General features: G+C 58.5%; 1 protein-coding gene across 1 annotated transcript in view; it reads left to right on the top strand.

The window, feature by feature from the left end:
• The window catches only part of ZFHX3 (zinc finger homeobox 3), a 237,137-nt gene that overhangs the window by 80,578 nt on the left and 128,567 nt on the right, over window positions 1-27,992 (top strand). Inside the window, 2 exon segments of the mRNA XM_056136936.1 lie at window positions 4,700-7,572; window positions 11,261-11,757. Coding sequence (XP_055992911.1) covers window positions 4,746-7,572; window positions 11,261-11,757 — 3,324 coding nt within the window. The 5' untranslated portion in view covers window positions 4,700-4,745.

Raw genomic sequence — 27,992 nt, forward strand, 5'->3', positions numbered from 1 at the left:
AGGAAATGGCCCGGGCTGGCCCTCAGGGATGGGGGCGCTGCCTGCCAGCTCTGACAGGATGCCAGGGCACGCAACCATCATGACCCCCAGTAGGTTGGATTTTGGGGGGAGGTTTGCTTTTTGGGTCACACCTGGCGATGCCCAGGGGTTACTTCCTGGTTCATGCACTCAGGAAATACTCCTGGCGGTGCTCAGGGGACCATATGGGATGCTGGGAATCAAACCTGGGTCGGCTGTGTGCAAGGCAAATGCCTTACCCACTGTGCTATCCCTCCAGCCCCTTGGGGGGAGGTTTAGAAAGTTCAGGCGCTGTGGGGGAAGGGACGGTGCCACGACTGCATCTGCCCCACGGTTGCTGCTGTGTTTTAGCCTTTGACACCCTTCCACACAGGCGGGCCGGCTTGCAGTGGTCCAGGACTTGCAGTGAGGACCAGGCCTGCAGACCAGTGGCTTTCAACTTGCCTCCACACGCGGCCAGCACGGGCCCCTGGTGAGGGCCACTGCCCTGAGTCTCTGCGGCTCCCCTGATGGCCTGGCGCACAACTTCTCCCTTCAGAACCCACGGGACCCCTTTCCACACCTGCGGAGGCTTCTAGGCATGGCACCTCCTCACCCTCGCACCAAGTTTGGAGAGTTTCTGGCTTTATCAAATTATCTACGTGTGTGCACACACACGCGCGCGCGCACACACACACACACACACACTATGAATGTTAGAGATGAGCTGTAATCCCTGTGAATTCCTGGGGCTGTTAATTAAAAGGGGGGATTGCCCTGTGCCTTTGGGGGTGTTTCCTGGATGCAGGGGCCCATGCTGAGGTGATGGAAGTGGCTGAGGTGGCATCCCCTCCTGCCGAGCCGGGCCCTGGGGAGCAGCGGTGGAGCTGACCAGCCTCTGCCTGCAGGCACGGCCGCGGAGCTCCTCGCACGGAACGAAGCCACAGTTTCCCCCTCCAGCCCTGTGCTTGTCTTACCCCTTTGTTTGCCTTCTTGGTGTTCTGCCAAACAGCCTCTTGTGAAAGGACCGCCTAATTAACCCTGTGCTAATTAACAATTTAAAATTACACAGTGCGACTGTTCATGTTTAATTCTCCAGGAGCTGAAGCAACAGCGGGAGCCCCCTCCCCTTCCGGATCAGCCCTCCCCCCCCCATAACTGTTGCACGGGCCCTATCTCCCCACGGGAAGGTGATAACTGTGTCCTATGCTCTCCCTAAAGAGCGTGATGGATGACTTTGTTAATTGGGGGGGTTGGGAAGGGGGAGATGGCGGGGAGGGGAGCTGGGGAGGGTGACTTGCTGCCCCTTTGCGCTTTTGAACCAAATGATCTTTGCGGAGTGCAGAGTTGGATATTGGCAAAGAGGCGGTGGGGGTGCTTGGGGGGGGCAGCGGGGAGCCTGGGGGAGTGTTTATGGGAGAGGATGCGGGTCTGACTGTTGGTGGGGGGTGGAGTGGGATGCTTCCTGATCAAGATGTTGGAAGTCTCAGGAGATGTGTCGGCAAAACCTTCCTAAACTGTGGAGCCCTAAGAGAAGCCGCTGCACGTGGCCGGGGCGTCCTGGGGGAGGGGGCAGGGGGGGCACATCTGTGTGTGAAGGGAGTTTTGGGGTGGACGCTGCCTGAGTGGTGACGTGCGAGTGAAGGGGGCGCAGAGCCTGGGGGGGGGCTGGCTGTAGGAGCGGGGACCCGCCGGTTCCCAGGCCGCCCGCTCTCACCGAGGCGCATTGATTTTACGGGAAACCGTGTTTACAGACAGCGCCGATCGACCTGCCGAGTTGACTTCTGCCTCCTTTAAGTAAGAACTACCTTTTCCTTATTGACTGCCTGATAAACAGCGGGAGGGAGAGAGAGTCGCCGGGGCGAGAGCGAGGGGTGCTCCAGAGTCCCGGAGTGGGAGGCCCCCTGTGGGCGGGCTCCGAGCCTCCTGCCCGTCCCCTTGCTGCTCTTCCCAGGTGCTCGCGTGGGACCCCAAGTGCCCGCTGCCTGGTCACGCGTGTGAGTGCCCATTCAGGTGCCAGGTGCAGTGAGACGGGCCGTCCTGGGAGCACCCGCGCCTTGTCTACAGCACCTAAGCGCCTCTCCTGGGGGCCGAGTTATGATGCGGAGTCTGTCTTGGGGGCTGGCTCAAGAGTTTGCTCTGTCCCACGTGGATGGGAGGTGCCATGGGTCCCAACAGCTGGCTTCTTGACAGTAATATTCCAGGAGCTGCTCCTCTGACCACTGTGCTCCGAACACATCGTGATGAGGGCTCCTGCTTCTCCCCCCCCCCCCATGTCTTCATGCACTCTCATCATGAATGACCTCCCTGAGGTCCCCCATTCCCCATCTTGGGGGCTGGCGTGACCCTCTGGCGTCCGAGGTGACTCCCATGGCGTTTGGGAATAGAAAGCTGAACGAGGGGCTGCAGAGCTGGTCCTGGGGTTAGGGCGCTCTGTGATAATCCCCTGCATCTGGTAGCATGGCTGAGTGTGGCCCGGGAGAGTCCCCGACATGGCTGTGATGTCCCATGGAGGGAACAACTGTACCACATCCTTCGACTCTGCCTGTATTTGCTGGGACGGGTCCTTGCGGCTCTTGAACACTCCTTGGACCACTCCTCCCACCCACCCCCCCAAAAAAAAAACCCCCATCTGACTTCGGCGAGTTTTCAAAAGTTCCAGCCCCTTAACTGGATGATTTGTGGAGGGCGACACAGGCAGAGCGGGAAAGCCCACCAATTAATTGGTAAACGCTCGCAGATTTCTCGGCCCGGCCTGGGCTGGAGAGGAGATTGGCTTGGCTGTCGATGCGCAGGTCCCTGGTGAAGCATCAAAGCCCTTCTCCTTTATCAATCGTGGCCTCCCCTTCCCGCATGTTCCTGTAACTTACCAAGCATTTATGACATTGATTTTACAATCGGGCTGTTAACCCTCCCGCCCCCTTCAGGCCTGCCAACCTTTCCGGCCCACACTGTCAGTCAGACGTCGCCCGCCAATCAGGCACGTCCTGCAGGAGCACCCTGCCTGACCCACACCTGCAGCCCCGCTAAGCCTGGCCAGGAAGCTCCATCCATCGCCCCAGCCATTCGCTTTGGCTCCGCGTGGTCCCTCCCGGTCTGAAATCAATAGCATCTCTCCTCATGCTCACAGAGTCTCGTTGTGATGGAGTTTGATGGTACCCGCAGAGAGGCGGGCACGTGCACGCCTGTGTTCCCAACCAAGCAGGGCACTCACGTTCTTCTTAAAAGTTCCTTCTCTGGAGCCTTCTGGTAAACCTGCCTTCCCCATCTTTTCCCGAGGGGGAGCTGTTGGCTTGCTGAGCAGTTACGAGTCTCTAAGAAGGAGAAAAAAAAAGAGAGAGAGAGAAGACAGGGGTGGGTGGGAGGGAACCCAAACCTCCATCCTTCACCCACCAGGTATGAATGACACAGTGGGTGGAGAAACAGCCAAGTGTTGTCCGGGAAGGCGTCAGGGGAGGCTGGCCTGGATTTGCAGGGGGAACGCTTAGCCCCGAGTCACTGTGGGAGCAGGGCCAGGACGGAAGACATGGCCCCGTGTGGCCGTGAGCTGATGAGACCGTTCTTCCCCGGGATACAGGTCTGAGAGGGCAAACTCCGCTGTGGCACTTTGGAGTCGGAAACGGAAAAGTCCCTGGGCTGGAGGGCAGGTGCCGGACTGGGGGCTAATAGCTGAGAAGCCCATGTGGAACAAGGCTCGGCCCAGCTGCCTCCTCTGTGGTGGCTGAGTTTCTTGACAGCCCAGCCACCAGGGCAGGGGTGCTGGTGTATGTGTGTGTGTGTGTGTGTGTGTGTGTGTGTGTGTGCGCGCGCGTGCGCGCATGCATGCATGCTCACGCACATGGTTGGCTCTGGGATATGAGGGGACCCTTTCTTCCTTGAAACCTCCAACTTGCAGCCTGTTCCTCCCTATTTTTAGTCTGCAGCCCGCTGAGTCACACGCAAGGGTGTTCTCCAGTGTTGTGGGGGAGGAGACGGAAGATACCCGCCTTTTCGTTCCGAGTGTGTGTATGGGGCAGGGCCTGGGCCCCGGCTTTGCTGACTGCCCGTCGCCTGCCCAGGCCCTTGAGGGGGCGAATGCAATTGATGGTCGCCGAAGGGGTCGTAAGCTTTGGGTCTGTAAGCTTTGCCCTCCGAGCCCCGTGGCCTTCCTGAGGAGGGGGATGGCATAAAGGCCGCGGGCTGGGCCGGTTCGCCTGCTGTTCCCGCACCTTTACCGTCCTTCCCTGGGATGGGGGCTGAACCCCCGTCTCTGGGTCCCCAGCACTGCCAGACAGCGCCAGCCACTTGCGCTGCCCTTCTGTCCACCCTGCTGGTCTGCCGTAGTGTCCCCCATTGGCCTGTCCTCCCTCCTGCCCTCCCTCCCCATCTTCTGCCTCCTCCGTGGCCTGGTGTCCTAATGCTGAGGTGGGCTCGCTCAGAGCCCCCGATTGGCCCACTCCTGGAGGGGGAAATTCCGGGCCCCTGCCCTGCACCCCCCTGAGGGGGGTCATCTGCCTGCCCCCTTCCCCCCAGACTCTCCCAGGTGCCGCGTGGGGTCCCGGCAACCCCCGCCTGCCGCCTGTCGGGGGTGTGGGCAGCAGCTGCCGGGGTGCCCAGCTCGGGGAGCCTGCGTGCGGGACCTGAGCCTCGGCCCTCCTAACCGCTTTCCTTTCTCTCTCTCTTCCCCCTCTCTCCCTCCTCCCTCCCGGCCTCCGCCCTTCAGGTCCGATCCGTACTGGGTGCAATGAGAGCTCCACGCGGGCCTCGCCATGGAAGGCTGTGACTCGCCCGTCGTCTCGGGGAAGGACAATGGGTGCGGGCTCCCTCAGCACCAGCAATGGACTGAACTCAACAGCACCCACCTCCCCGACCAGCCTGGTAGCATGGAGCCGCCCGCCAGCGAGAGCCACGGGCCCCTGGACGGGCTGAGGCCCCCCTTCAATGAACGTCTGGCGGAGAGCCCCACCCCGCCCGGGGCCCCCACGGCCGCCGCCGCTGCCGCCGCCGCCGCTGCAGCCCCCGAGCCGCTGCCGGCAGCTGCCCCCGAGGTCAGCTGCAATGAGTGCGCAGCCTCCTTCGCCAGCCTGCAGAGCTACATGGAGCACCACTGCCCGAGCGCGCGCCCCCCGCGGCCCCTGCTCCAGGACAGCGCGAGCGACAGCAGCGAGGAGGGCGAGGAGGAGAGCGACGTGGAGAACCTGGCTGGGGAGATAGTCTACCAGCCGGACGGCTCTGCCTACATTGTCGAGAGCCTGGGCCAGCTGGCCCAGAGCGGGGGGCCCGGCGGCGGGGGCGGCCCCGGGGGCGGCAGCGGGGCCCTCCCTTCGCTCTTCCTGAACTCCCTGTCGGGGGCGGCCGGGGACCCTGCGTGCGCGGCGGCGGGGGCGGCGCCCGCCTACCCCCAGATCATCAATACGTTCCACATAGCCTCATCCTTCGGGAAATGGTTTGAGGGCCCAGACCCGGCGTTCCCGAATACCTCAGCCCTGGCGGGGCTCAGCCCCGTCCTGCACAGCTTCCGCGTCTTCGACGTGCGTCACAAAAGCCACCAGGATTACCTGAACAGCGACGGCTCCGCCAAGAGCTCCTGCGTATCCAAAGATGTCCCCGACAATGTGGACCTGTCCAAGTTCGACGGCTTCGTGCTCTACGGCAAGCGGAAGCCCATCCTCATGTGCTTCCTGTGCAAGCTCTCCTTCGGCTACGTGCGCTCCTTCGTCACCCACGCCGTGCACGACCACCGCATGACGCTGAGCGAGGACGAGCGCAAGATCCTGGGCCACAAGAACATCTCCGCCATCATCCAGGGCATCGGCAAGGACAAGGAGCCCCTCGTCAGCTTCCTGGAACCAAAAAGCAAAAACTTTCCGCACTCTCTCGTCCCCACTGCTAACCTCATGGGCCCCGGACACAGTTTCTACGGGAAATTCAGCGGCATTCGGATGGAGGGGGAGGAGGCGCTCCCCGCTGGTCCCCCCAGTGCCGCCGCGGCCAGTGCCACGGCCAGCGCCGGCCCCGAGCAGCCCCAGCCCGGCCTCCTGACTCCCAGCACCCTCCTGAACCTGGGCGGGCTCACCAGCTCGGTCCTGAAGACCCCCATTACCTCAGTCCCTCTGGGGCCCCTGGCCTCCAGCCCTACCAAATCCTCAGAGGGCAAGGACTCGGGGGCGGCCGACGGCGAGAAGCAAGACGGGGCCGATCCCGACGGCTTCTCGGAGAAGGCAGAGCCCGCTGAGGAGGAGGTGGAGGAGGAGGAAGAGGAGGAGGAGGATGAGGAGGTGGAGGAGGAGGAGGAGATGGAGGAGGAGGAGGAAGAGGAGGAGGAGGAGGACGAGGGTTGCAAAGGACTCTTTGCCAGCGAGTTGCAGGGCGAGCTGGACGACAGGCCCCCCGGGGAGTCGGGGGTCGCGGCGGCAGGTAGTGGCAGCAAAAAGGACCTTGCTCTCTCAAACCAAAGCATTTCTCACTCCCCCTTAATGCCTAACGTGCTCCAGACCCTGTCGAGGGGCACGGCTTCTACTAGTTCTAATTCCGCTTCTTCCTTTGTTGTCTTCGATGGTGCGAACAGGAGGAATCGTTTAAGCTTTAACAGTGAGGGCCTCAGGCCCGGGGTGGCAGAGGGCGGCCGGAGGCTGGACTTCGCCGACGAAAGTGCCAATAAGGACAGTGCCGCAGCGCCGGAACCAAATGAAAGCACAGAGGGCGACGACGGGGGCTTCGTGCCCCACCCCCCGCACGCCGGCTCCCTGTGCGAGCTGGGGGTGGGGGGCGAGTGCCCGGCGGGCAGCGGCGTCGAGTGCCCCAAGTGCGACACGGTCCTGGGCTCGTCGCGCTCGCTGGGCGGCCACATGACCATGATGCACTCCCGCAACTCGTGCAAGACCCTCAAGTGCCCCAAGTGCAACTGGCACTACAAGTACCAGCAGACGCTGGAGGCGCACATGAAGGAGAAGCACCCGGAGCCCGGCGGCTCCTGTGTCTACTGCAAGAGCGGGCAGCCGCACCCGCGGCTGGCGCGGGGTGAGAGCTACACGTGTGGTTACAAGCCTTTCCGCTGCGAGGTGTGTAACTACTCCACGACGACCAAAGGCAACCTGAGCATCCACATGCAGTCCGACAAGCACCTCAACAACATGCAGAACCTGCAGAACGGCGGCGGCGAGCAGGTCTTCAGCCACTCGGCGGCCGGGGCGGCGGCGGCGGCGGCGGCCGCGGCGGCGGCGGCCGCCAACATGGGCAGCTCCTGCAGCGCCCCCTCGCCCACCAAACCCAAAACCAAACCCACGTGGCGCTGCGAGGTGTGCGACTACGAGACCAACGTGGCGCGCAACCTGCGCATCCACATGACGAGCGAGAAGCACATGCACAACATGATGCTGTTGCAGCAGAACATGAGCCAGATGCAGCACGGCCGCCACCTGGGCCTGGGCAGCCTGCCCGCGCCCGCCGAGGCCGAGCTCTACCAGTACTACCTGGCCCAGAACATGAGCCTGCCCAACCTGAAGATGGACAGCGCCTCCTCCGACGCCCCGTTCGTGATGAGCGGCTTCCAGCTGGACCCCGCCGGGCCCATGGCCGCCATGACGCCCGCTCTAGGTGAGGCCCACACCCTCCCCTCCCCGCCCCCCCACCATGCACCCTCTCCAGGTCCTCCTGGTGCCCGCTGAACCCAGGGCGGACGGGGGTTCAGGGCCCCCGGGCCCTTGCCCACCGCACCTGAGTCTGTGTTCATGCCATGGAGCCGGGCCCTGCAGGGGTGTGGGTGTGTATGTCAGGAGGTGGGGGGGGGGTGCGTTCAAGGGTCATATGTTCCGCCGGACCCCTCGCTCGGGTGGGTGCCTTGGGGTGATTGGTACCAGCTGAGACACTGAGCGCCTCTGGAGCGTGCCGGGGATTCCAGTGGAAGAGTTCCTTGGCTCAACCCTCGGGTTCCTTGGCTCCCTGGGTCGCCCTTTCTGTTTTCCCCATCTTGGGGTCTCTCTGTATAAAAAATCGCCACTGTGATCAGAAACTTTGGAGGGGGGATGGTCTTGGAGGCTCTTCGTTGGTAGGGACTCTAGGACACTGTAGCTGGAGTTTTATTTATTCAAATTCAGAACCATGCTATTTATGGGGGATGAGGGGGGAGGGCTGAGGTTTTTGGGCCTCACTCTGTGATGCTCAGAGAGAGAGACTGTTCCTGGTGGTGTGCTCAGGAGCGACCCCTGGCACTGTGCAGGGGGCATATGCAGTGCTGGGTATCCAACCGGGATTGGCCGGATCCAAGGCAAGCACTTATGCCCTCTCCCACCTTTTCTCTGTCCCCTTATAGACGATTCATGAGGTTATAGCTGGACTCATTGTCTCCACGACAGGAAGTTCTTATTTTTGTCACCGAGGGCTGACTCTGAGTTCTAAGATGCTGGTTCCTTTCGTGTATGGGGCAGAAACGCTAGTGCTCTGGGATCAGTCCTGGCTCTGTGTCAGGATCAGACCCGGCTCTGCTGCGTGTACTCCTGTGTGATCTCTCCAGCCCATGCCAGTGGGTCTTGGGGACCCCTATGGAGAGATGCTGGCCCTGTCCCCAGCTCCATTTTCCACACATGCTTGGTGATGGGTATCATTAGAAATCTGATTGCTCGGGCACAGTAAAGAAGGCACGGTGTGATGCAATGAGAAACGCCTGCCTGCATTCTAAAACGGTGTGTCGGGGACAGGCAGTTGGAATCCCGCTCCCGTCCTGGCTCCCCGTAGTCTCTGAGGCCACGGGGAGGGAAGGTGAGTCGGTGGGTCTGTCTGGACGCTGAGTCCCGCCCAGCCAACTTATGGCCTACGGCTAGGATGGAGGCAGTTGCATTGGAATGTTGAAAACCACACACCTCGATGTCAAGTGGATCAGGAGCACTTATTTTGGGGTGTATGGATGGTGGTCAGGGGGTGCATCTGTTGGTTGAGCTTCCGTCCACCCCTGTCCTACCCACTTTCTGTGCTCGGGTGACGCCCTGGGTCTCATAGCCTCCGAGCCTGGATTAGACTGAACCCCCCTCGCTCCTGCTGACAGGGTGAGCTGTTCTCTGTTCTCCACAGGGCCATGTCAGTGACCACCTTTCTTCCCACCTGGTTTAGGCCAAGGCCAGCACCCGGACCTGCACCCATTGGCATGGTCTTGTGTGGTGGGCTAGTACCTATTGTGCCCACAACTGTGTCTCGGTTCACTTCAGGCGCTTACCCTGCTGCGTGTCTCAGTGTGGATCCTGGAGTTTTGAGCGGTTCTGGAGCGCGGGCCCACAGCCCATTCACTGCAGAGAGAGAGAGAGAGAGGGAGCAGGCTGACAGGCGCCAGTCACAAGCGGGCCCCCTAGAAGGCGCCCCAGGGAAGGCGCGCGGGGCAGGGCAGCAAGACACTCAGGACCCCCTCCTCCCCTCCCATGAAAGAATGGAATCGGGGATTTCTTATCCTCAGGGAGGCAGGTTGTAGAGGAAAGTGAAGTGCAGCGTGGGTGGAATGGGAGACCCGGAGCATAGATGGGTTTGTGCTGGGTCATGGCGAGAGTTTCGTTCCCTCAGAGATCAGCATTTTCTCACTCGGGCTGAATTCAGACCCAGGGGAGGTTTGTGCTTTTAGGCCAAGTGTCCAGGACTCAATAGCCACCATGAGTGACCTATGTGGCCCGTGGTGGAAGTGGCGGCAGGCCTCGCCGGGGGTCTGGGCGACCCTCACAGCCTCATGTGCAGGTGACTCCTGCCATCTCCTTTTTGCCTTTGGATTTGAGGCCACACCCAGTGGTGCTCAGGGTTGCTCCTGGCTCTGTGCTCAGGAAACTCTATGAGTTGCAGAAGGGGCTGGAGCTTGAACCCGGACCTGCTGCATGCAAAGCACATGCTCGGGCCTTCTGAGCCCATCTCTCAAGCGTGAAAAACACAATCATGTCTTTGATGAGCTGCTCGGGTTCTAATCTGTTATGACAAGAGCAAATGGGCTGGTAGGGGGTGGGGGGGGGGGGCGTCCATGGGCCACGCATGCTGGAGCTCCAGTTCTGTCCCCAGCATCGCCTGGCAACCCCCGGACTCCTGGGGACAACCCCGGGGCACAGATCTGACGGTGGCCTCCCAACAAAAGCCGCCAAGCAGTTAAACCCCACGTGAAAGGTCAACTTGAAGTGTCCCTTGGAGCAGCCCAGGTGGCTTGGCTGCAGCCTGGCTGTGTTTGCAGGCGTGCTGGGGTTGGGGGGGGGGGGCTCTCCCCGCAGCCGCCCTGTGGGCTGAGCGGAAGAGCTGGCCACTGTCACTTCCTGCCAGTGCTGCTGTGGACAGCCATGGGCTGGGGAAGAATGGGTGGAGAGAAAGGGGCAGACCCGTCTCTCCGCTCCCCTTTCTCCTCTGGGCCGCCCAGGGCCTCCCCTGGCCTGGCACTTGGGCTCTTGTGGGCACCCTCTGGACACCCAGTGGGGAGAAGAGACCCCTGTCCGTCCCACAGAGGTGGTATCAAGGGGCAGGAATACTGGCCAGCAGGTGCCCATGGCCGAACCATGGCCCAGGAGATGGAACGTGGCCACTCACGTCCACGGTTTCCACACCGTTGCTCAGTGACAGGCATGAGTCACACTCCCAGGAGCTGGCCCCGAAGTGGGCAGGGAGGCGGGCTGTGATGAGGAAGTGGGGACCGTCCCCTCCGGGATCACTGACCTAGAGTGGTGGCCTCGATGTTCATCACTGAGGACTCAGACATGGGATTTCAATCTTCCGTCTATCCGTTGTCCCAGAGCCTTTGGTAGCAAATGCCCACTGCTCCCAGGTGGCAAGTGACCTGCCAGTCCTGTGCGGGGCATTTCAGGCCTCCTGGAAGGTTCCGGAGGCTGCCCGACCCTGTCCCCCATCACTCTTCCCCAGCAGTGCTCCCACGCCCCCCTCCCCCCCTTGTGCCATCCCCCGCTGTCCGGCCGCTTGGACGCTGTCCTGTAAGGAGGTTTGTTGTTGCCTCCTTAGACTGAGCAAGGGGTGAGCTTGAACTTTACACCAGACAACGAGCTTTCTTTCCCCCAAAGAGGGTGCTGCGATGCCCCACGCCCACCCTCCTCAGAGTGTCTGTGCAGTTGAGCCAAACCCAGGAACTGGATTTTTTTGGGGGGTGGGGTGGGCAGCAGGGGTGTTACCTCACGGTGCTTGAAACTTCCTGTTTCCTCCTTGGATCCTGGGTTCAATCTCGGGCTGGGTTGGGGAAGGGCTGGGGGGCTGGGGGATGGTCGGTGTTTCCAAGGGCTGCGGCCCAGGCCGGCCCCTGACTCCCCCTCTTCTCCCTCCGCAGTGGGCGGTGAGATCCCCCTCGACATGCGGCTCGGGGGCGGCCAGCTGGTGTCCGAGGAGCTGATGAACCTGGGCGAGAGCTTCATCCAGACCAACGACCCGTCGCTGAAGCTCTTCCAGTGCGCCGTGTGCAACCGCTTCACCACGGACAACCTGGACCTGCTGGGGCTGCACATGAGCGCCGAGCGCGGGCTGCCCGAGGACGAGTGGAAGGCCGTGCTGGGGGACTCGTACCAGTGCAAGCTGTGCCGATACAACACCCAGCTCAAGGCCAACTTCCAGCTGCACTGCAAGACCGACAAGCACGTGCAGAAGTTCCAGCTGGTGGCCCACATCAAGGAGGGCGGCAAGGCCAACGAGTGGCGGCTCAAGTGTGTGGCCATCGGCAACCCCGTGCACCTCAAGTGCAACGCCTGCGACTACTACACCAACAGCCTGGAGAAGCTGCGGCTGCACACGGTCAACTCCCGGCACGAGGCCAGCCTGAAGCTGTACAAGGTGAGGCCGTGCCACCTGCTCCCGCCAAGCGTCGGGCAGGGGTGGGGGGCGGCGGGGAGGCTGTGTGGAAGGAACCCTGTGCCGTCCTGCTGTTCAGGCCACTCCCGAGTCCCTCCTTGTGGCTGCTGGTGTCGCCTCTTCCTCTCCATCACCGCTTCCCTTCTGCTGACCCTTGTCCTCTGCCCTGTCTGTGCCTCATCTCTCCTGCCCTGGCTGCCCCTGGGCTGGGCAGAATGGTGGCCCTCCCTCCCCTCCCTCCATCTATTCCTCCCCTCCCTCCTCCCTCCCTCCCTCCCTTCCTCAGTTCCTCCTTTCCTCCTTCCATCTCTTCCTCCCCTCTGTCCTCTCTCCCTCCGTCTCTTCCTCTCTTCCCTCCCTTCCTCTCTTCCCTCCCTTCCTCTCTTCTCTTCCCTCCCTCCTTCCCTCCCTCCATCCCTCCCTTTCTTCCTCCTTCCCTCCCTCCCTCCCTCCTTCCTTCCTTCCCTCCCTCCCTCTCTCCCTCCCTCCCTCCCTCCCTCTTTCCTTCCTTCCTTCCTTCCTTCCTTCCTTCCTTCCTTCCTTCCTTCCCTCCCTCCCTCCCTCCCTCCCCCCTTCCTTCCTTCCTTCCCTCCCTCCCTCCTTCCCTCCCTCCCTCCCTCCCTCCCCCCCTTCCCTTTCTCCTTCCTTCCTTCCTTCCTTCCTTCCTTCCTTCCTTCCTTCCTTCCTTTTCCTTTCCCTTTCTTCTTCCTTCCTCCCTTCCTTCCTCCCCCCTCCCTGCCCTCCCCGTTTCCTCACCACTTGACCCCTGCCCTATCCCTTTGCCGGGTGAGAGGTGCCACACTTCAGGGCTCTCTGCTCACCACTTCCTGTCTCCATGGTGTCCCTGGCAGCTCAGCCAGGAGGAGGGGAGATGATGAATACTGGGACTTTGGGGGAGTCGGGTCAGATAAGGGGCCCCCAGACACCTGTTTCCCCTCTTCCGGCCCTCTGCCCCCGGAGCTCCTCCGCCACCGCCCAGGACTGTAAATAGTACTCGCGCTCGCAGGCCGCAGCGCTCCAGACGCGCGTATTGATTTTCACTGGACTTAAAGCCTCACCTTTTCCTCTAATCATCCCATAATGGCTTTAGTATGAACAATCAGGTACAGAATCGTCATCAATCTGCCCAGCCTCCTCCCTCGTGCCCCAGCCTGCCTCCCCCTAGCGTCCCCGTTCCCGGCAGGCCTCCTCCCCGCCACGCCATCGCAGGGTTGCTCTCTGTCGGTTTTCCCACCCAGGCTGATTTTTCCCGGGGGCTTCCCCCACCCGGCACCCACTACACTGTGGGCATGGTCGTTCACGTCCCAGGTGTGGCCTTGCAGGCAGGCGAGAGAGACCCGTGTGCCTGTGGGTGGGACCCCATGGTGATGGGGCAAGGCAGGGGTGAGGCCGAGGGTGCTGGGTTGGCCTCTCGGTGCCCGGCAGGGAGTTACGGGAAGCCCCGGGCCAGCCCCTTCCCCGAAGGGAGCCTGTGTGGTGGTCCTGGCTGTGCTGGGTGGCTCCTTATGTGGCCAGCCCCGGGCAGAGGTCCAGACTGGCCACAGGGTGGTGCCAATGTGGTCACGAAAGCCTGCGGGGAAAACCCACGGAGAAAAGGGACCCAGCTCAGCAGAAGGACACAAAGGGCTCCGTGCAGACACGGGGGTCGCTGTGACTGAGGGGGCCCATTTGAAGGTGGCCTGGCCAGCGGCCACCCATCACCCGCCCTGTGGAGGGAGATGAGGCCCTGGAGATGCTGAAGTGTGCGGTGTGGGCTCTGGCTTCTCTTTAGAAGTCTGGGGAGCTTCTGGAGGGTGGGTCCCGCAGGCCACCACAAGGACCACGAATGGCAGGGACGAGGCGGTTTCCAGAGTGTTCTCCTGAGCCCTCTCCGGGCACACATCTCCCTTGACCCTTGTTTCCTCTTCTTTTCCGGGAAGGGTAGTGGGGTGTGGGGATGTCCCGGCAGCAGGCCAACAAGGAGTCTGGTGGTTGCATGAGGGTTTCCGAGGGAGAGGGTCTGCCTGGGCCACACAGGTGCCCGGCCCGCACCCTGGCAGTGTTTGTGGACAGCATGATTCTTGGATTGAGCCTGGACCTGTGCTATCTCATTGGCACCTTTTTTTTTAAGATGGGGGAATGCCTGTTCAAAAGAAAAGAAGTGTTGGGGTGCAGGGTTGAAAGTGGGGTCTTAGCACTGCACTTGGCAAGTGTGCCCTGGGGAAAGGGATGCTCTGGGGAGGTGTCACCTCACGGGCCAGCAGGGGTGTGTGCAGCTTCATTGGGGGGCAGTGTCCTGGGTTGTGGGAGGAGGGGGGTCCGGGGGAGCTCTCCCAGCCCTTCCTGGGGTGACAGCCAGAGCGGGGGCTGATGTTTCTGTGCCCTTGCCTCCTGCCTGCTGGCTCCTTCCTGTGACTGAGACAAACTTCTCCGGACTCACCCAGGCTTTGGTGAGCTGGGGGACGGGCAGTGGGGATCGGAGGTGGGTGGGGAACCCACTTTTCTCTGGGACCTGGCGTGGCCTGCAGTAAATGGAGATTGATTGCATGTTATTTTTCCTCTTGCTAATGTAATCCATTAGCCCAGCACATGCATAATCAGTTTAGAGCACAGTTAACTGGATGTAATCGAGTTCTTTACTGTCTGCTAGAGAAACAGCTCCAGATGCTGCTGACCCAGGGAGGCCCCCCCCATCCCAGCCCCCCCCACCCCACCCTCGGGTTCCTGGCACCCGATTCCCCACGGTCAGGGAGTCTCCCTAACTCTGCTCGACGTTCTGCTGCGTCTCCCCCCCCCCCCCCCCCCCGTGGCCCCGGGGAGTTTGACGCCCCCTCCTGGTGCCCCCCTCCGCCTGGTTCACTGCCTGAGAGAGGGCCGTCTCAGGAAAGGCAGGCAGGTGCTGCTCTCCAGCTTGGTGCATGACCTTGTGCCACTGCAGGGGCACATCTTGGGCTCCTAGAACTCAGGGCCCGTGTGGCTGCAGTGGAGACTGTGCCTGACCTGCTCCCCTGCTCGTCTGCGACAGGAAATCTCCCAAACTCAGGGCTGGAGTGATAGCACAGCGGGCAGGGCGTTTGCCTTGCACGCGGCCGACCTGGATTCAATTCCCAGCATCCTATATGGTCCCCCGAATACTGCCAGAGTAATTCCTGCATGCAAAGGCAGGAGTAACCCCTGTGCATTGCTGGGTGTGAACCAAAACAGCCTAAAAAAAGGAAAAAAAAATCTCCCAAACTCTGGTGGTCACATCTCCAGGGCCCACATCAGGCTTGTGCTGAGGACTGGATCAGAGCCCTTTGCACATGGACAGCAGTTACTGCCGGGTTCCCGGGGCCCAGCATGGGGAAGGAAAGGGGGGTGTGCTTCTTGGGGTGCCGGGGTCCAGCGTGGGGAAGGAAAAGGGGGTGTGCTTCTGGGGACCTGCGTGTCCCCCCAGGCAGCAGCTGGAATTCAAGTTCTTTCTCTATGATGTTCAAAAGTGTGACACCAGGGCCCAGGTGGGGCGCTTGCTGTCAAGCTGGGTTCCATCCCCAGGGCTCCATGTGGTCCCTTGAACCCCACCCAGAGTGATCCCAGAGCACAGAGCCAGGAGTATGCCCTGAGCACTGCCAGGTGTGGCCCCCAGACCAAAACCGAACAGCGCGAATGCCTGGAGGGCTGTGTCTGGCTTCTGCCCTCAGGGCTCCCTGCCTGCACCCCTGGACCTGCCCCCCTCCCCCACTCCGGCCGGCCTGGGAGACAGGCCTGTGCATTGTGCCACTGGTGACCCTGGAGCGGGAGGAGAAGCAGATGGCGGGGAAGGTGCTTGTCTGTCACTCGGTGGCCCGCGCTGGCCTTTCTCCTGTCACATGCTTGTGCCTTGCCAGCCAGCTGCCCTCGGCGGCGTCCTGCAGCCTTTTCCTGACTGCTATGTGGCCCACTTCCGACCTGGTTTCCACCCTGCAGCCCCTTCGTCCTCCTGGCCGACCCTCGGTTTCATCCTGTGCCTCTTCTCTCCCACTCTGCTGTGTGAACGTCACCAGTGGCCCCCTTGGTATAGCCACTCCCTCTCCCTGTGAGAAAACTGCACCCCGGCAGTCACCCCACCCAGATACGGGGAGGGCGCCCCTGGCCAGTGCACATCTCAGCCCACACCAAGCCGGCTCAGTGCTCCACGTGGCCCTGCCCAGGGTTCCCGGGGACAGGGGTGGGGTGAAGGGTGGGAGGGGGGCACCGGGGTCAGGGGATAGGGCTGCCGAGTGGGCTGGGGGGGGAGGCGCACACACCTGCCAGCTATTAGAATCTGGTTTTCACTTTGATGTTTTTCTTCACCTGAGAGTTATTGGGATGGAAATCCATCAACTTCAGCAGATAGATTAAGACCCCACTAGAATCTATTACTCAAACAGTTCCCAGCTGAGGGGCGTTTGATTGGGCCCAGAGCAGGGGGATTGTCGGGGCGCGGGGGGGTGGGATTTGATCCTTGGCTTCACTTTGGCACATAAAAGGCTGTAGGGTGGTAGGGGGGGGACGGGGAAGGGGGTGCAGCTCTCCCGAGAGCTGAAATTAGGAGAGGGATGGGGACACCCGCATGTCCAGACCTGCCTGGAGCCTGGGGGGCTTGCAGGCAGGATGCGATGACCTCTTCCTAATCCCGATGTTTCATTTGGGGGCTTCGCTCATTTTGCTACATTTTCTCCCAGGGTCTTACTCTCCAGCAGGGCTCTAAATTCACCCTGCAGGGGATGGAGCAGAGAGTGGGTGTGCCCTCTGCCTGCTCCTGGGTACTGGGTTCTTCAGGAGACAGCTGTGTGTATGTGCATCCTTCTGTGGTGACTGGTGGCCTCTGTCCTGTTCAGGAAGCGATGGGCAGAAATCCAGGGCTGCCCCCGACCCCATGCCCCTGCTCTGGCCCTGGGTCTCTGCCCCCGTTGTCCACGCAGGTGCAAGTCCCTTCTGGTTCCCAGAGGCCTTCTGGAGCACATTCCCTGTAGTCTTGTTCTTGTTAAAAATAACAATTAAGGGGGCTGAAGTGATAGCATAGCAGGGAGGGAGTTTGCTTTGCACGCGGCTGACCTGGGTTCGATCCCCGGCATCCCATATGGTCCTCCAAGCACTGTCAGGAGTTAATTCCTGAGTGCAGAGCCAGGAGTAACCCCCGAGCATCACTGGGTATAAGCAAAAAAAAAAAAAATTAAGAAAAGGTATGTGTGTGTGTGTATTTAAGCACTCCCTTCTGCCCCTTCCTCTCTGCATCTTGGTGCCTCCAACCGAGAGTGCAAGGAAAACCATGTCTGGGAGGTGTGGAAGGCTGGTTATTCTTGTGGATTCCAGCCCCTGGCCCCTGGGCCCCCACCTTTCCTACAATGTATGCGGGTTCCGGGGACTGGTATTCCTTTCTGTCTCTGGATGGTGGTTTCCACAAGCTGGGAGGCTGCCCAGGACTCTGTAAGTCCCCAGGATCAGTCCTTCAGACCAGTTGTTAACTTCCGAGGGTCTCTTCCACAGAGGGAGTGTTCCCTCTGCCCGCCTTCAGGACCCCTCTCAAACCAGGCTGATCTTACTGAGGTCTTATTCTGAGCGCTTTTCTGGATGCAGGAAGAATGAGTGACTGATGCACCAATCCCCCCTCCCACACCCTGCCTTCCAGAACCTTCATTCAAAACAAACTCTGCCTCCTCACACCCCAAAACACACACACACACACACACACACACACACACACACACACGCATACCTCATACTGTTATTTCACTCAGCATGTTCAGTGGGAAGCTCGAAACCTGAACTTGGCCCAGAATTGTCCACACCCCTGGATTGTCCGTGGATCCACATTCCATTCAGGTCTCACTCTCTAGACCCTATAAATTAAATTGAAATCCTCTGTTCTTAAACTTCCAGCCCTAAACATTCAGAAATTTGCAGAAAAGTTCCCTGGACCACCTTTATCCATAGCGTTTTGCTCTCCTCCCCTGCGTTCCGTTGTGAGTTTTAAGACATAGTTTTAAAATATCTATCTCAGGGCTGGAGCAATAGCACAGTGGGTAGGGTGTTTGCCTTGCACGCGGCCGACCCGGGTTTGATTCCCAGCATCCCATATGGTCCCCTGAGCACTGCCAGGGGTGATTCCTGAGTGCAGAGCCGGGAGTAACCCCTGTGCATCGCTGGGTGTGACCCAAAAAGCCAAAAAAAAAAAATCTATCTCTCCTTCCCCATACCCCCTTCTTTTCTTGGAGGGTAAAGGACTGATCAGACCCCTTTAGAATTTTATTGCATTCTTAATTATTTTTTACAAGGCCACCGTCCATGGTTATCTCAAGTATGAGCGAATAATAAAATTGTGGTTTATTTTTCACTGTAAAAATAATTAGTATAGTGATGTGTGTTGGTAGAACAAAATATGACACAACTGGAGAAGTGTGAGTGAAGAGAGCCTCATGCTGCCAGCCTAGAGTTTCTCCCATCCTCGCGTGTCCCATCAGCAGCTTGCAAAGTTGGAATGATCAGTCCGCAGGCAGGTGCAGGCCTGAACCCTGCCTCCTATTTTGAGAAGTATTTTTCAGTCATTTTTCAGTGTGGGGGGGTTCCCCTTTCTGATTTCTGACCCTCCTCTCCAGAAGCAAAACAGTATTTTTATGTGAGTGCCTGTTGATAAAAATGCACATGCAGAAAACTTTCATAGACACATAGATACACTCACATACACACGCATACACATACACTTACATATGTACACTAGACTCATACAGCCACATGCACAATCACACATGCATATGCATACACATATATACATATATACTCATACAAAAGCATACACACATACACATATACTCACAATCATACACACATGCATATATGTATACTCAAACATATATACACTCACATACAACAATCACGCACATACACATACAACTCACACATTCGCACAAGCATAAACATACACAATCACACATACTCACACATGCATCCATTCACACACACATACACTCATGCACAATCACACGCACACGCATATACATACACTCACACAATCACACATACTTACACATACACACGCACATGCACTCACACTGTGCTTAGCCCACTTTCTGCACATAACCTTCTTCCATGGCACATTGTTTCTAGTGTGTGCCTGGAGACCCAGTCCACTCTCCGCTGGCCCCGTGGATTCCCTTCAGAGCCTGGCAGCTTCTGGTGTGCACTTGGCTATTTGTAGGCTCTGCTGGTCCAGAGAGAGGAAGCAGAAGCATGCATGGGGCCATGTCCACCTGTGCTCCTAGAGACTGCGGTGCCAGGGCCAGTGTGGGCTGCCAAGAGACAGGGGACCTTATATTGAAGGTAGGGTATAAACCCAGTGGTGCCCAAGCATCACTCCTGGTAATGCTTGGCAGGGGGAGGGTAGTGGGAGCGGTGTCATACAGGGTACTGAGGCTCAAACCCAGTTAGCCACAGGATAGGCAAGTGCCTCAACCCTTGTCCCGTCTCTCTAGCTCTCTGGGACCCTTTTTATGGGGGCGAGGAGGAGTTTGAGCCCTGCATGGTGGTGTTGGAGGACCTGGTAAAACTGGGGATTAAACCCCACCCATTGGGCCATCCCAGGGTCCTTCACTATTCAGCCCCGCAGGGACCCCTGGAGTATGACCACACTTTTTTCTGGCATCACCTGTGAGATGGGTGCAATTGTTCTGATGAGGATCTTTTAAATGATTGGTGTTCCTCTTCCCCGGCCCCCACCCATAATTTGTTGGCTATTGTGTTCCACCCTGGCTTCCTGCGTGCAGGCTTTGCCCTTCCTTTTCCGTGGTTGGTTGGTTCCGTTCCTGGGTGGGGTGTTGGTGTCACCAGCCCTGCTGTGCTGTAACAGGTGACCCTCCCATCTTTGGTTGTGTTCCTTGCGGCTCCTGTAGTGCTTTGGCCCATGAAGACTTTACAGGTGTATTACGACGTCCAGCCTGTATGTCTTTTTCTCCATGAGTCGAATTTTTCTCTTTTTTTTGCGGCATCTTTCTCTTTGCTGTTGACATATGTTAATTGTTCCATCCATCGAAACCTTCCCCCATTCAGCCTTGTTTCTCATGAAAAATATTTTTATTTCTGCCTTGCCCTCCTGCTCAGCCCCCTGGTGGAATTCTACATAGCTCTGGCCACATACCAGCCACTGTCATACAGATTAAGCAAGTCGGTTGAGTTCTGTCTTCATCGATCACTTTTTTGTTTTGGGGCCGCCCCTGCAGTGCTCGAACTTCACTCCTGGCTCTGTGCTCGAGGAATATCACTCCGGGCGGGGCCGGGGAACCATATGCAGTGCTGGGGAGTGAACCTGGGACAACCACAGGCAAGGCTAGTGCTTTCTCCACTGTACTATATCTCCAACCCATTTTTCAAGTAGGGAAATTGAGGCACTGAGCACTCATGAGCCGGGGTGAGTGTTATTGGAGTCAGGGCTCCAGGCCAGGTAGCTTGGCGACAATTTTCTTTGATCCCACCCACCTCCTTAATCTTTGAGGAGGATGTTTTGTGTGCGGCGGCCTTGAGAATTCCTTCTGTGCGCATTGTGTGATTTCAGATGCATTTTCTTTCTAATGAGAAGACTGGTGTTTCCCCTGAAGCTTTCCTGTGCCAGCAGACATGGATCGCTGTGCTTCTGGCCCGTTTCTGGGGCTCAGGCCTTTCCCGAACACTGGCAGGCATGGTCTGTCCTGTAGAACGCGGTGGGTGGGAAGTGCCAAGAACACAAAGGGGGTGAGGGCGAGTCTCCCAGCACTGCCTCATGCGTGGCATGTCCTCCCTGCCTTTTCCTGGTCCTCTCCCCAAGGTTGGGGGGAAGTCTCCCACAAGAAGTCTCTGACAAGCTCTGAATTTATTCAGTTTTATTCATCAAGCTCCCTGGGACAAGGGAGGAACTCTGCAGGAGAGGCGGGGTGCTCAGGTGCTTATTACTCCTTAGTGGAGACAGTGGGTTTCAACATTCAGCTTAAAACTTAAAATAAGGGGCTGGGGTGGTAGTGCAGCAGGTCGGGTGTTTGCCTGGCACGCGGCCGACCCAGGTTAAATCCCCAGCACCCCATATGGTACCCTGAGCCTGCCAGGAGTGATCCCTGAGTGCACAGTCAGGAGTAAATCTTGAGCCCAGCTGGGCGTGGCCCCCCAACTGGAAAATAAAAACATTTGAAGGTGAAGTCGGCCTTGCCTTGTGGGTCCTCATGGCTCCCTGTGGGTTCTCACAGCTCCCCAGGAAACACAGCAGTGTTTCCAGCCATTGCCGGCCCCGGAGCACTACCAGATCGTTTGGGAAAATGTACCCACTACCACTTTGGAGGGGTTGTGGGGGATTGGGTCCCAGCAGACAGTGCATGGGCGGGGACTCCCCAGCTCTGTCCAGCTCTGTGCTCTGGGGACCCTGCATGGTGCCAGGGATCGAACCGGGCTCAGCCACCTTCCCTCCTGTGCACGTTCTCTTTCTCTCTCTCTCTCTTTCTCTCTCTCTCACTCCCAGTTACCACTGCCTTGGGCAATGCAGTGTCACGTCTGAAATACAAAATGCTCTCTCCCCAGTGCCCCTCAAACCAGATGTCCTAGGCCATCTTGTGAGAGAAACCCGTTTGTAAGCCCTTGCCCCCTCCTGCCCAGCCCACTGGTGGAATTCTCTGAAGAAAGGCTGCCAGCTGTCATGTGCATGGGTGTGGGTGCATGCGCGCATATGCATATATGGACATGTGCATGCTGCATGTACGTGTGTGTGATGCTAATGTGCGTGTGAGATTGTTGGAGTGCTCCTCTGCCCTCACAGGCTAGGTGGCTGCCTGGTCCCCGTTCTGGGCACGATCGCCATGTGAGACCAGTCGGGCAGGGCTGGACGCCCTCTTTCTGGGACTTGCAGCTGACTGAGCACCGTGCGGAAGAGACTTGAGGAAAAGGGCGCATTTGAATGCGTTGGGTCTCAATAGGTGTTCCTGGTTCATGTTTTGAAAGGGAAATTGTAAGCGAACAATTAAGCATTGTCAAGAAAAGGCCAAGAGTTTGTCAGCCATTACCTCAGGTGCCCAGACCTTGATCGGATTCCACTCCCAGCCTGACCGGGACTGAGACACCACTGGGAAGGCAGCCCGGGGCCGCCCACAGTGGCGCTGCTGGGCCTGAGGCTCCTCTGGGTAATGAAGCCTGGCAGGCTGAGCAGGGTCACTCCATGTCGGAGTCCGTGCTCAGGCTGGGGAGAGTCAGCCCTGGGGGCCTTGCTTCGCACGCCTCTGACCCGGGTTCCATCCCTGGAACTGCCTAGGCTTCCTTGAGCCCCACCAGGGGTGATCCCTGAGCATTGAGCCAGCAATAAGCCCTCAGTATGACTGAGTGGTCCCCCAGGCCCCTAGACCCCTACTCCCAAATAACCAACAGACCCCCCCCCCAAAAGAAAACCTTGTTCACAGAAGTGGGGGAAAGTGACCCTGAGGGTCATCAGACATATTTTAGTAATTTATTTATTTTTATTTTATTTATTTATTTATTTATTTATTTTTTTGCTTTTTGAGTCACACCCGGCAATGCTCAGGGATTACTCCTGGCTTTGCTTTGCACTCTGGAATCACTCCTGCTGGTGCTCAGGGGACCATATGGGATGCTGGAAATTGAACCCAGGTCGGCCATGTGCAAGGCAAAAGCCCTACCCGCTGTGCTATTGCTTCAGTCCCAATCAGACATATTTTAAACTCATAATTTAAAAGATCCTTATCAGAACAATATCACCCATCCCAGCCATCTCCCCCACCAGGGGAGCTGTTCAGTGTACACTGGGGTTCCCAAATAGCAAATAAGATCTTGGCATAAACAGGCCCCCACCACGAGCCCAGGACGTAGAATTGCATCCTCCTCCCCCGAGGCTCGCCTCCAGGAGACATCCTGGCTTTCATCTGGCGCATCTCCCTCTGGCTGGTGGTAAAGTTCTTTGAACACATCCTACCAATGGACCCTAAGCGGATTCCTTCCGGGTCAGAATCTGCACAACCCCCCACCCCCATGCTTCCCAGCAAAGGAGGAAAATGACAAATGCTTCCAATGGTCGTTTCCAATATTCATTTTTTTTTTTTCCACATTTCCTGCCCATACACAGCACCTTGAATGAGATGTGAAATTTCAAAGAGTGAGAGCTCTTTGCTCTCACTTGCCTCTCACTTGCTTTGTTGGGACTTTTCACATCATTTCCTTTCACTGAGATGCTTGGCCGTCACACAGTGGGATGGACAGATGGAGTTTGCACCGCCCTGGCTCCCGGGGGCCTGTGTCCTGCCGTTTTCCGTGAAGGTGACTGATGTCCCAGCCTGTGAGCCTTGGTGGGGTGCATGTGAGATGCCCAGGGGCCTCCTGCATCGGGGGTGCTGATGGAGCAGGCAGAGAGGGGGTTGGCATGGGGCTGCATCGTCAGGGGTGAGGAGTGCGCCTGCTCTGGTGCCTGAGCCTCATTCCGGGGGAGACTCTGGCAGCATTTCTTTGGTTTGGGCCACACCCAGTGATGCTCAGGACTCACTTCCGGCCGGGCTCCAGGCACTCTGTCGGTGCTGTGGCCTGACCTTGGTTGACCCACCCGCCCTGTGCAAGGCCAGCGGCGGAAGCATGCTTGTCCTCTCTGCTCAGCGTTCCCTGGCCAGTGGACCAGTGCCTTGGGGGTGCGGAAGGAATCGATTGGCCCTTCGTCCTGCTTGAGTCTTTCTGCCTGCTGGGGACTCTCTGGAGACGGGCTTTTGTCTGGGAGGTGGAGAGGGGGTCAGCACCACTGCTGAGTTGGCCTCCAGTGGCCTGTCACACCCGGTCATCTTTGTCGGCCTGCCCTGAAGCATGAGGCAGAGATGAGGCTCTCAGTTCCGTGAAGGGAGGTGCCCCCTCCCCTCCTCCTGGCACCCTGATGGCCTGCTCAAGCTCAGGTGCACGAGCCTCGTTTCCTCCCGTGAACTTGGGGAGACGCAGCCACGAAAGGGGGTTGTCCTTGTGGCCCTGAAGCCTCTCTGGGACGGGTTTTGTGTGGGCCTCTAGAGTAGGGTTCTGAGTAGACTCATGCAACTGTAGCAGTTTACTCAAGATTCAGTATCAGGCGGCTGGTTTCACCTGTGGTGTCACCTCCCAGAAGGGCCCCTGGTGCTCTCACACATTACTTTGTTTCTCAGAAAATAAGCAAACAAAAATCCTTGGTGCAAATGTCAGTGTGTGAGGTGGAGCCCTTCCTGGGGGTGACTCTACCTCCTGTGTATCTGGAAACACACGCCCCAGACACAGCGGGGGAATGATCCTCAGTGACTCTGGGCTCCGGGTGCCAGACCAGGCCCCTGGTGCTGGGAGGAGCATGGGCATCTCCACAGTATGACATCCCCATGCCAGGTAGTGCCATTGGGCCTGGATTCCGGGGTTGGCTTTGAGTATATACAGTTTCCCCTTCCAAGATCCCTCAGCAGAGGGCCTGTGCCCTGGAGGTCTCTGCTTTATTCTCAACTGCCGTGTCATCGGCAAAATCCCATCCAGCAGGAGCACAATCCTGTCCCTTCGAAGCAGACCTGGATCATGGGAGGGGCGGTTGCCAGTCCCTGACTCTCAGGCACTCTGGAAGGTTCTCTGGACCTCACATCATCTTCCCTCTGTTCAGAGCAGCATTTGTCAACGTCTGGGCCTCTAGAGTAATCCAAGGAGACAGCAACTGAGAGTTGTATAAATGGGGGCACATTAGGAGACTGGGGACCCTTCTGGTAGGATGGGGGAACTCAGGAAGGAAACCCTGAGTTCCAGCCAGCTCCGCCCCCATCACTGACACTCTGTGCCCAGATGCTTTACCTCCACTATCCGCTCTGCCTCCATGTGTCCCCTCTGCCGCCCCCCACTCAGTTTTCAGGAAGGAGCCTCACCAAGGGAGCTCGGAGCTTCCTAGACTCTCTGGGCAGCCCAGCCATGTGGCATGGGGCCTGGCACTGTGGGGGAAGCATGGCTCTGGCCACCACAGGGAGACCCTGCGATTTGCTGCCTGACCAGCCAGAGCTCAGTTTCCTGCAGGCCTCCCAGCATCAGATCTGTACACACACGCACATGCGCTTACACACACGCGCGCACACACTCACTTAAGCACACATGCACAGACCCACAGGCGTGCGCAAACACACATGCACTTATGCATACATGCACAGACATGCACATGCGCACATGCACACACATACTTACACATGCGTGCACAGATGCACACATGCACACACACATGCACAGACCCACATCCTATTACTTGGCTAACACACCCAAATCCATCCCACAGTCCCCCCTGGGCATCCGCAGTTTGCGGGGTGCCGGGTGCTTGGTCATTCTGGGTGCCTTTTCCTCCCCGATATTGCAGTGCCACAGGTCTGTCTCACCCCCGCAGCACCCCAGAACCCCTCCTGATCCTCCCCCCTCCACAACCCCAACCCGAACCAGCCCAATTGCGAGCTCCCCGGCCCTGCCCAGCTGCTCTTCAAGTCTCCCAGCTGGCGCTGGACTCCGGCGCTCACCTGGGTCACGGTGGCAGAGGGTGGCAGTGCGGCATCTGGGAGGGGAGCCCGTCACACAGCCGATTAACCCAGCAGATGGCACCCTCAGCGCCCGTTTCTCGCTCGTTCGGAATCACGCCCTGCCTCTGCCGGGAGGCTTTGGGCCCTGTTGGAGAAATGTCTCTTTGCCGGTTTCAACCTTTGAGGAAGGTTTCGGGCTAGGAGGGAGAAAGGCACATTTCCTGCCCAGCCTTTCGGCTCGCCCCTGACATACCTTCTCTGGCTTTTCTAGAAAGCTCCTCCGGCTGGATGCCGCAGAGGGTGGCTCTGCCCCTGTGAGTCTTTGTGTCACGTGACATTGATCTGCCCATCCCCATGTCCCCCACCTCCCCCATGTGGGGGGTGTCTCCTGAGGGGACGCAGGAGCAGGTGCGCGCAGGGGCCTCCTTCTCTGCCCAGGTGCTTGGGAAGCGCAGGAGGCTGGCGACTGTGTCAGTGAGACTGAGGGGGCTTGGGAGGGGAGGAGGGGTCTCCGGAAGCAGACGGAGATGGTGCTCTGGCCCTGCCCCTGCAGTGGGGAGGTGATGGGAGAGAATGGGGGCAAGTGAATGGGGTGACCGTGGACAGGCCATGAGCTCAGCCCAGCAGCCCGTGCTCCCAGGTGGGGCTGTGCTGACGTCACGCTGCCCTCCCCACACTGGCTCCACAAGTCACAGCAAACAGGGCTGGGACACCCTCACTCCCCATGCTGCTAAGCCCCTTGGCCTCAGCAGATGGAGCCCTCCATGTGAGAGTTCACGAACCTCGGCCCCCTCTGTCCCGCTCTCCCCTTCCTCCCTGCAGTGACAGTGCTATCGCCCAAGGGCTCATGGCAAGCATCAGGGGTCCCTGGGGCCTGGTCCCCTCCCTGGCATCTGTAACCCCCTCAGTGTGTGCGCACTCATTTCCCCAGGTCTAAACACCCCCCACTTCCTGTCTCCAGCAGCACTTCTGCACCTGCCTCCTGGCCTGCGCTGTCCAGGTGTCCAGGGGAAGGCCTCATGCCTCCTCAGGGCCAGCGCGGCTGGGATGGGGTCTTGATGCCCATGGCTCCCAGATCCTGTTCTTCCAGCTCCCCGGCCTGTGTCAGGATCACCGTCTCTCTCTCTCTCTCTCTCTCTCTCTCTCTCACACACACACACACACACACACACACACATACACCAAAACCAACATTTGCCCAAGAGAAAGAGCTGCTGCTGGTGAATGCCCCACTCCTGTCCTTCCCTCCGTCACCGGGGCCTGCTGGCTCCAGCTCCAGCTCTGTCCCCAGCATCCTCCGCGGCGCCTCTCTCCTCCAGCTCAGTTTGCCTCGTGTCTTGTTGACTTCCTTACAGCAACCCTACTTCTGGGGCCTCTCAGCTGCAGATCGGGGAACCCCTCACCTTCGGAGGTCTCATAGTGGCATCCATCCATCTTAGAACAAAACTGCAGTGTGCAGTGGCTTGCAGACAGCTCTGTGAACTGTGCTCGCTCCATCATGCCAGTCGTCTGACACCCTCTCCTCTGCCCACTGCCCTTCTTGTGTGCAGGTTGCATTCCAAGCTTGCACCTGCCACAGGGCTTTTGCATGTTTATCCTCAGGGACATTGCTCTGACCTTGGCATTCACCTCTAATCTCTGGTGTTCCGAGCGGTCTTCCTCAACATTTACTATTATTTGTTTTATTCAGGGTGGTGTCTCTGGTTCTTAAGAACCTTGTCTGATACCAGCCCAGTTAAGTATCAAAGGGAAGAATGTCCTTCCGGCTTTTGTGTCCCTAAAGTCTGTCAACAAGAACGATGGTTCTGCCTACCCAGCAGTTGGCAAGATTGTCATCATGGCAGGGAAATGACTTGATGTCTTGCTCCTTTCGTTGGTTTTTATTCTCATTCGTGGCAGGACCTGTTCCCTTTCACCCAGCGGTGTGGCCTTCCTGGAGTATTGGCTGTAGCAGGAAGCCCGAGTGTCACCTAAGCGTTTGATCCCCACAGAAAGCACTTTAAACTGGGGGATTTCAAGTGCAAGTTTGGCACCCCCAAAGCCAACCTGCATTTTCCAGACTCACCTCCATCCTGTTCTCTCCTGTCCCTGGGTCCGTGTCTGTAGCCAATGAAGCTGATAGTGCTGCGCTTGGCCTGCAGGGTCAGGGCCACCAGAGGCCACGAAAGCCATTTGTTGGTGCTCCGGACCCTCCAGGACTGCCCTCGGCCACACGATTCTCAGGAACGAGTGTACAGGTCCATGTAAGGCAAGTACTCTAACCCCTGGCCCAGGGCACACCGGGGGACAGTGATGACTGTCCTCTGTGTTTCATGCCTCTGTGTGTGTCCTTGATAAAAAAAAAAAACTCCCATTGATGAGATAGTCCAGCATGGAGGGTGCATGCTTCACACGTGGCTGACCAGGGTTCAACCCCCCACATCCCTTGTTGTATTCTCAGCGCCGCCAGAAGTAATTCCTGAGCGCAGAGACAGGAGGAACCCCTGAGCATCCCTAGGTGGAATCCAAAAACAAAGCAACAAAAAAATTAAACTTACACAGATGTGTGCTAAGAAGCAAACAAGCATTTTATCTTCCAGTATAATACCTCAGAGGAAGCAGAGATCACCAAGAGAAGGTGGTATTGGCGTGCAGCTGGGTGGAACAGCTTTAGACTTCCAGCATGTCACTCTGTGTTTTGTGTTCAGGCAGGTCTGTTGAAAATTCTGTGACCTTGGCAGTACCAAGGGGCAGTGTGAGGGGCCACAA

This window comes from Sorex fumeus, unplaced genomic scaffold (genome assembly GCF_029834395.1).
Source record: "Sorex fumeus unplaced genomic scaffold, SorFum_2.1 ptg000122l, whole genome shotgun sequence".
NCBI lineage: Eukaryota > Metazoa > Chordata > Mammalia > Eulipotyphla > Soricidae > Sorex > Sorex fumeus.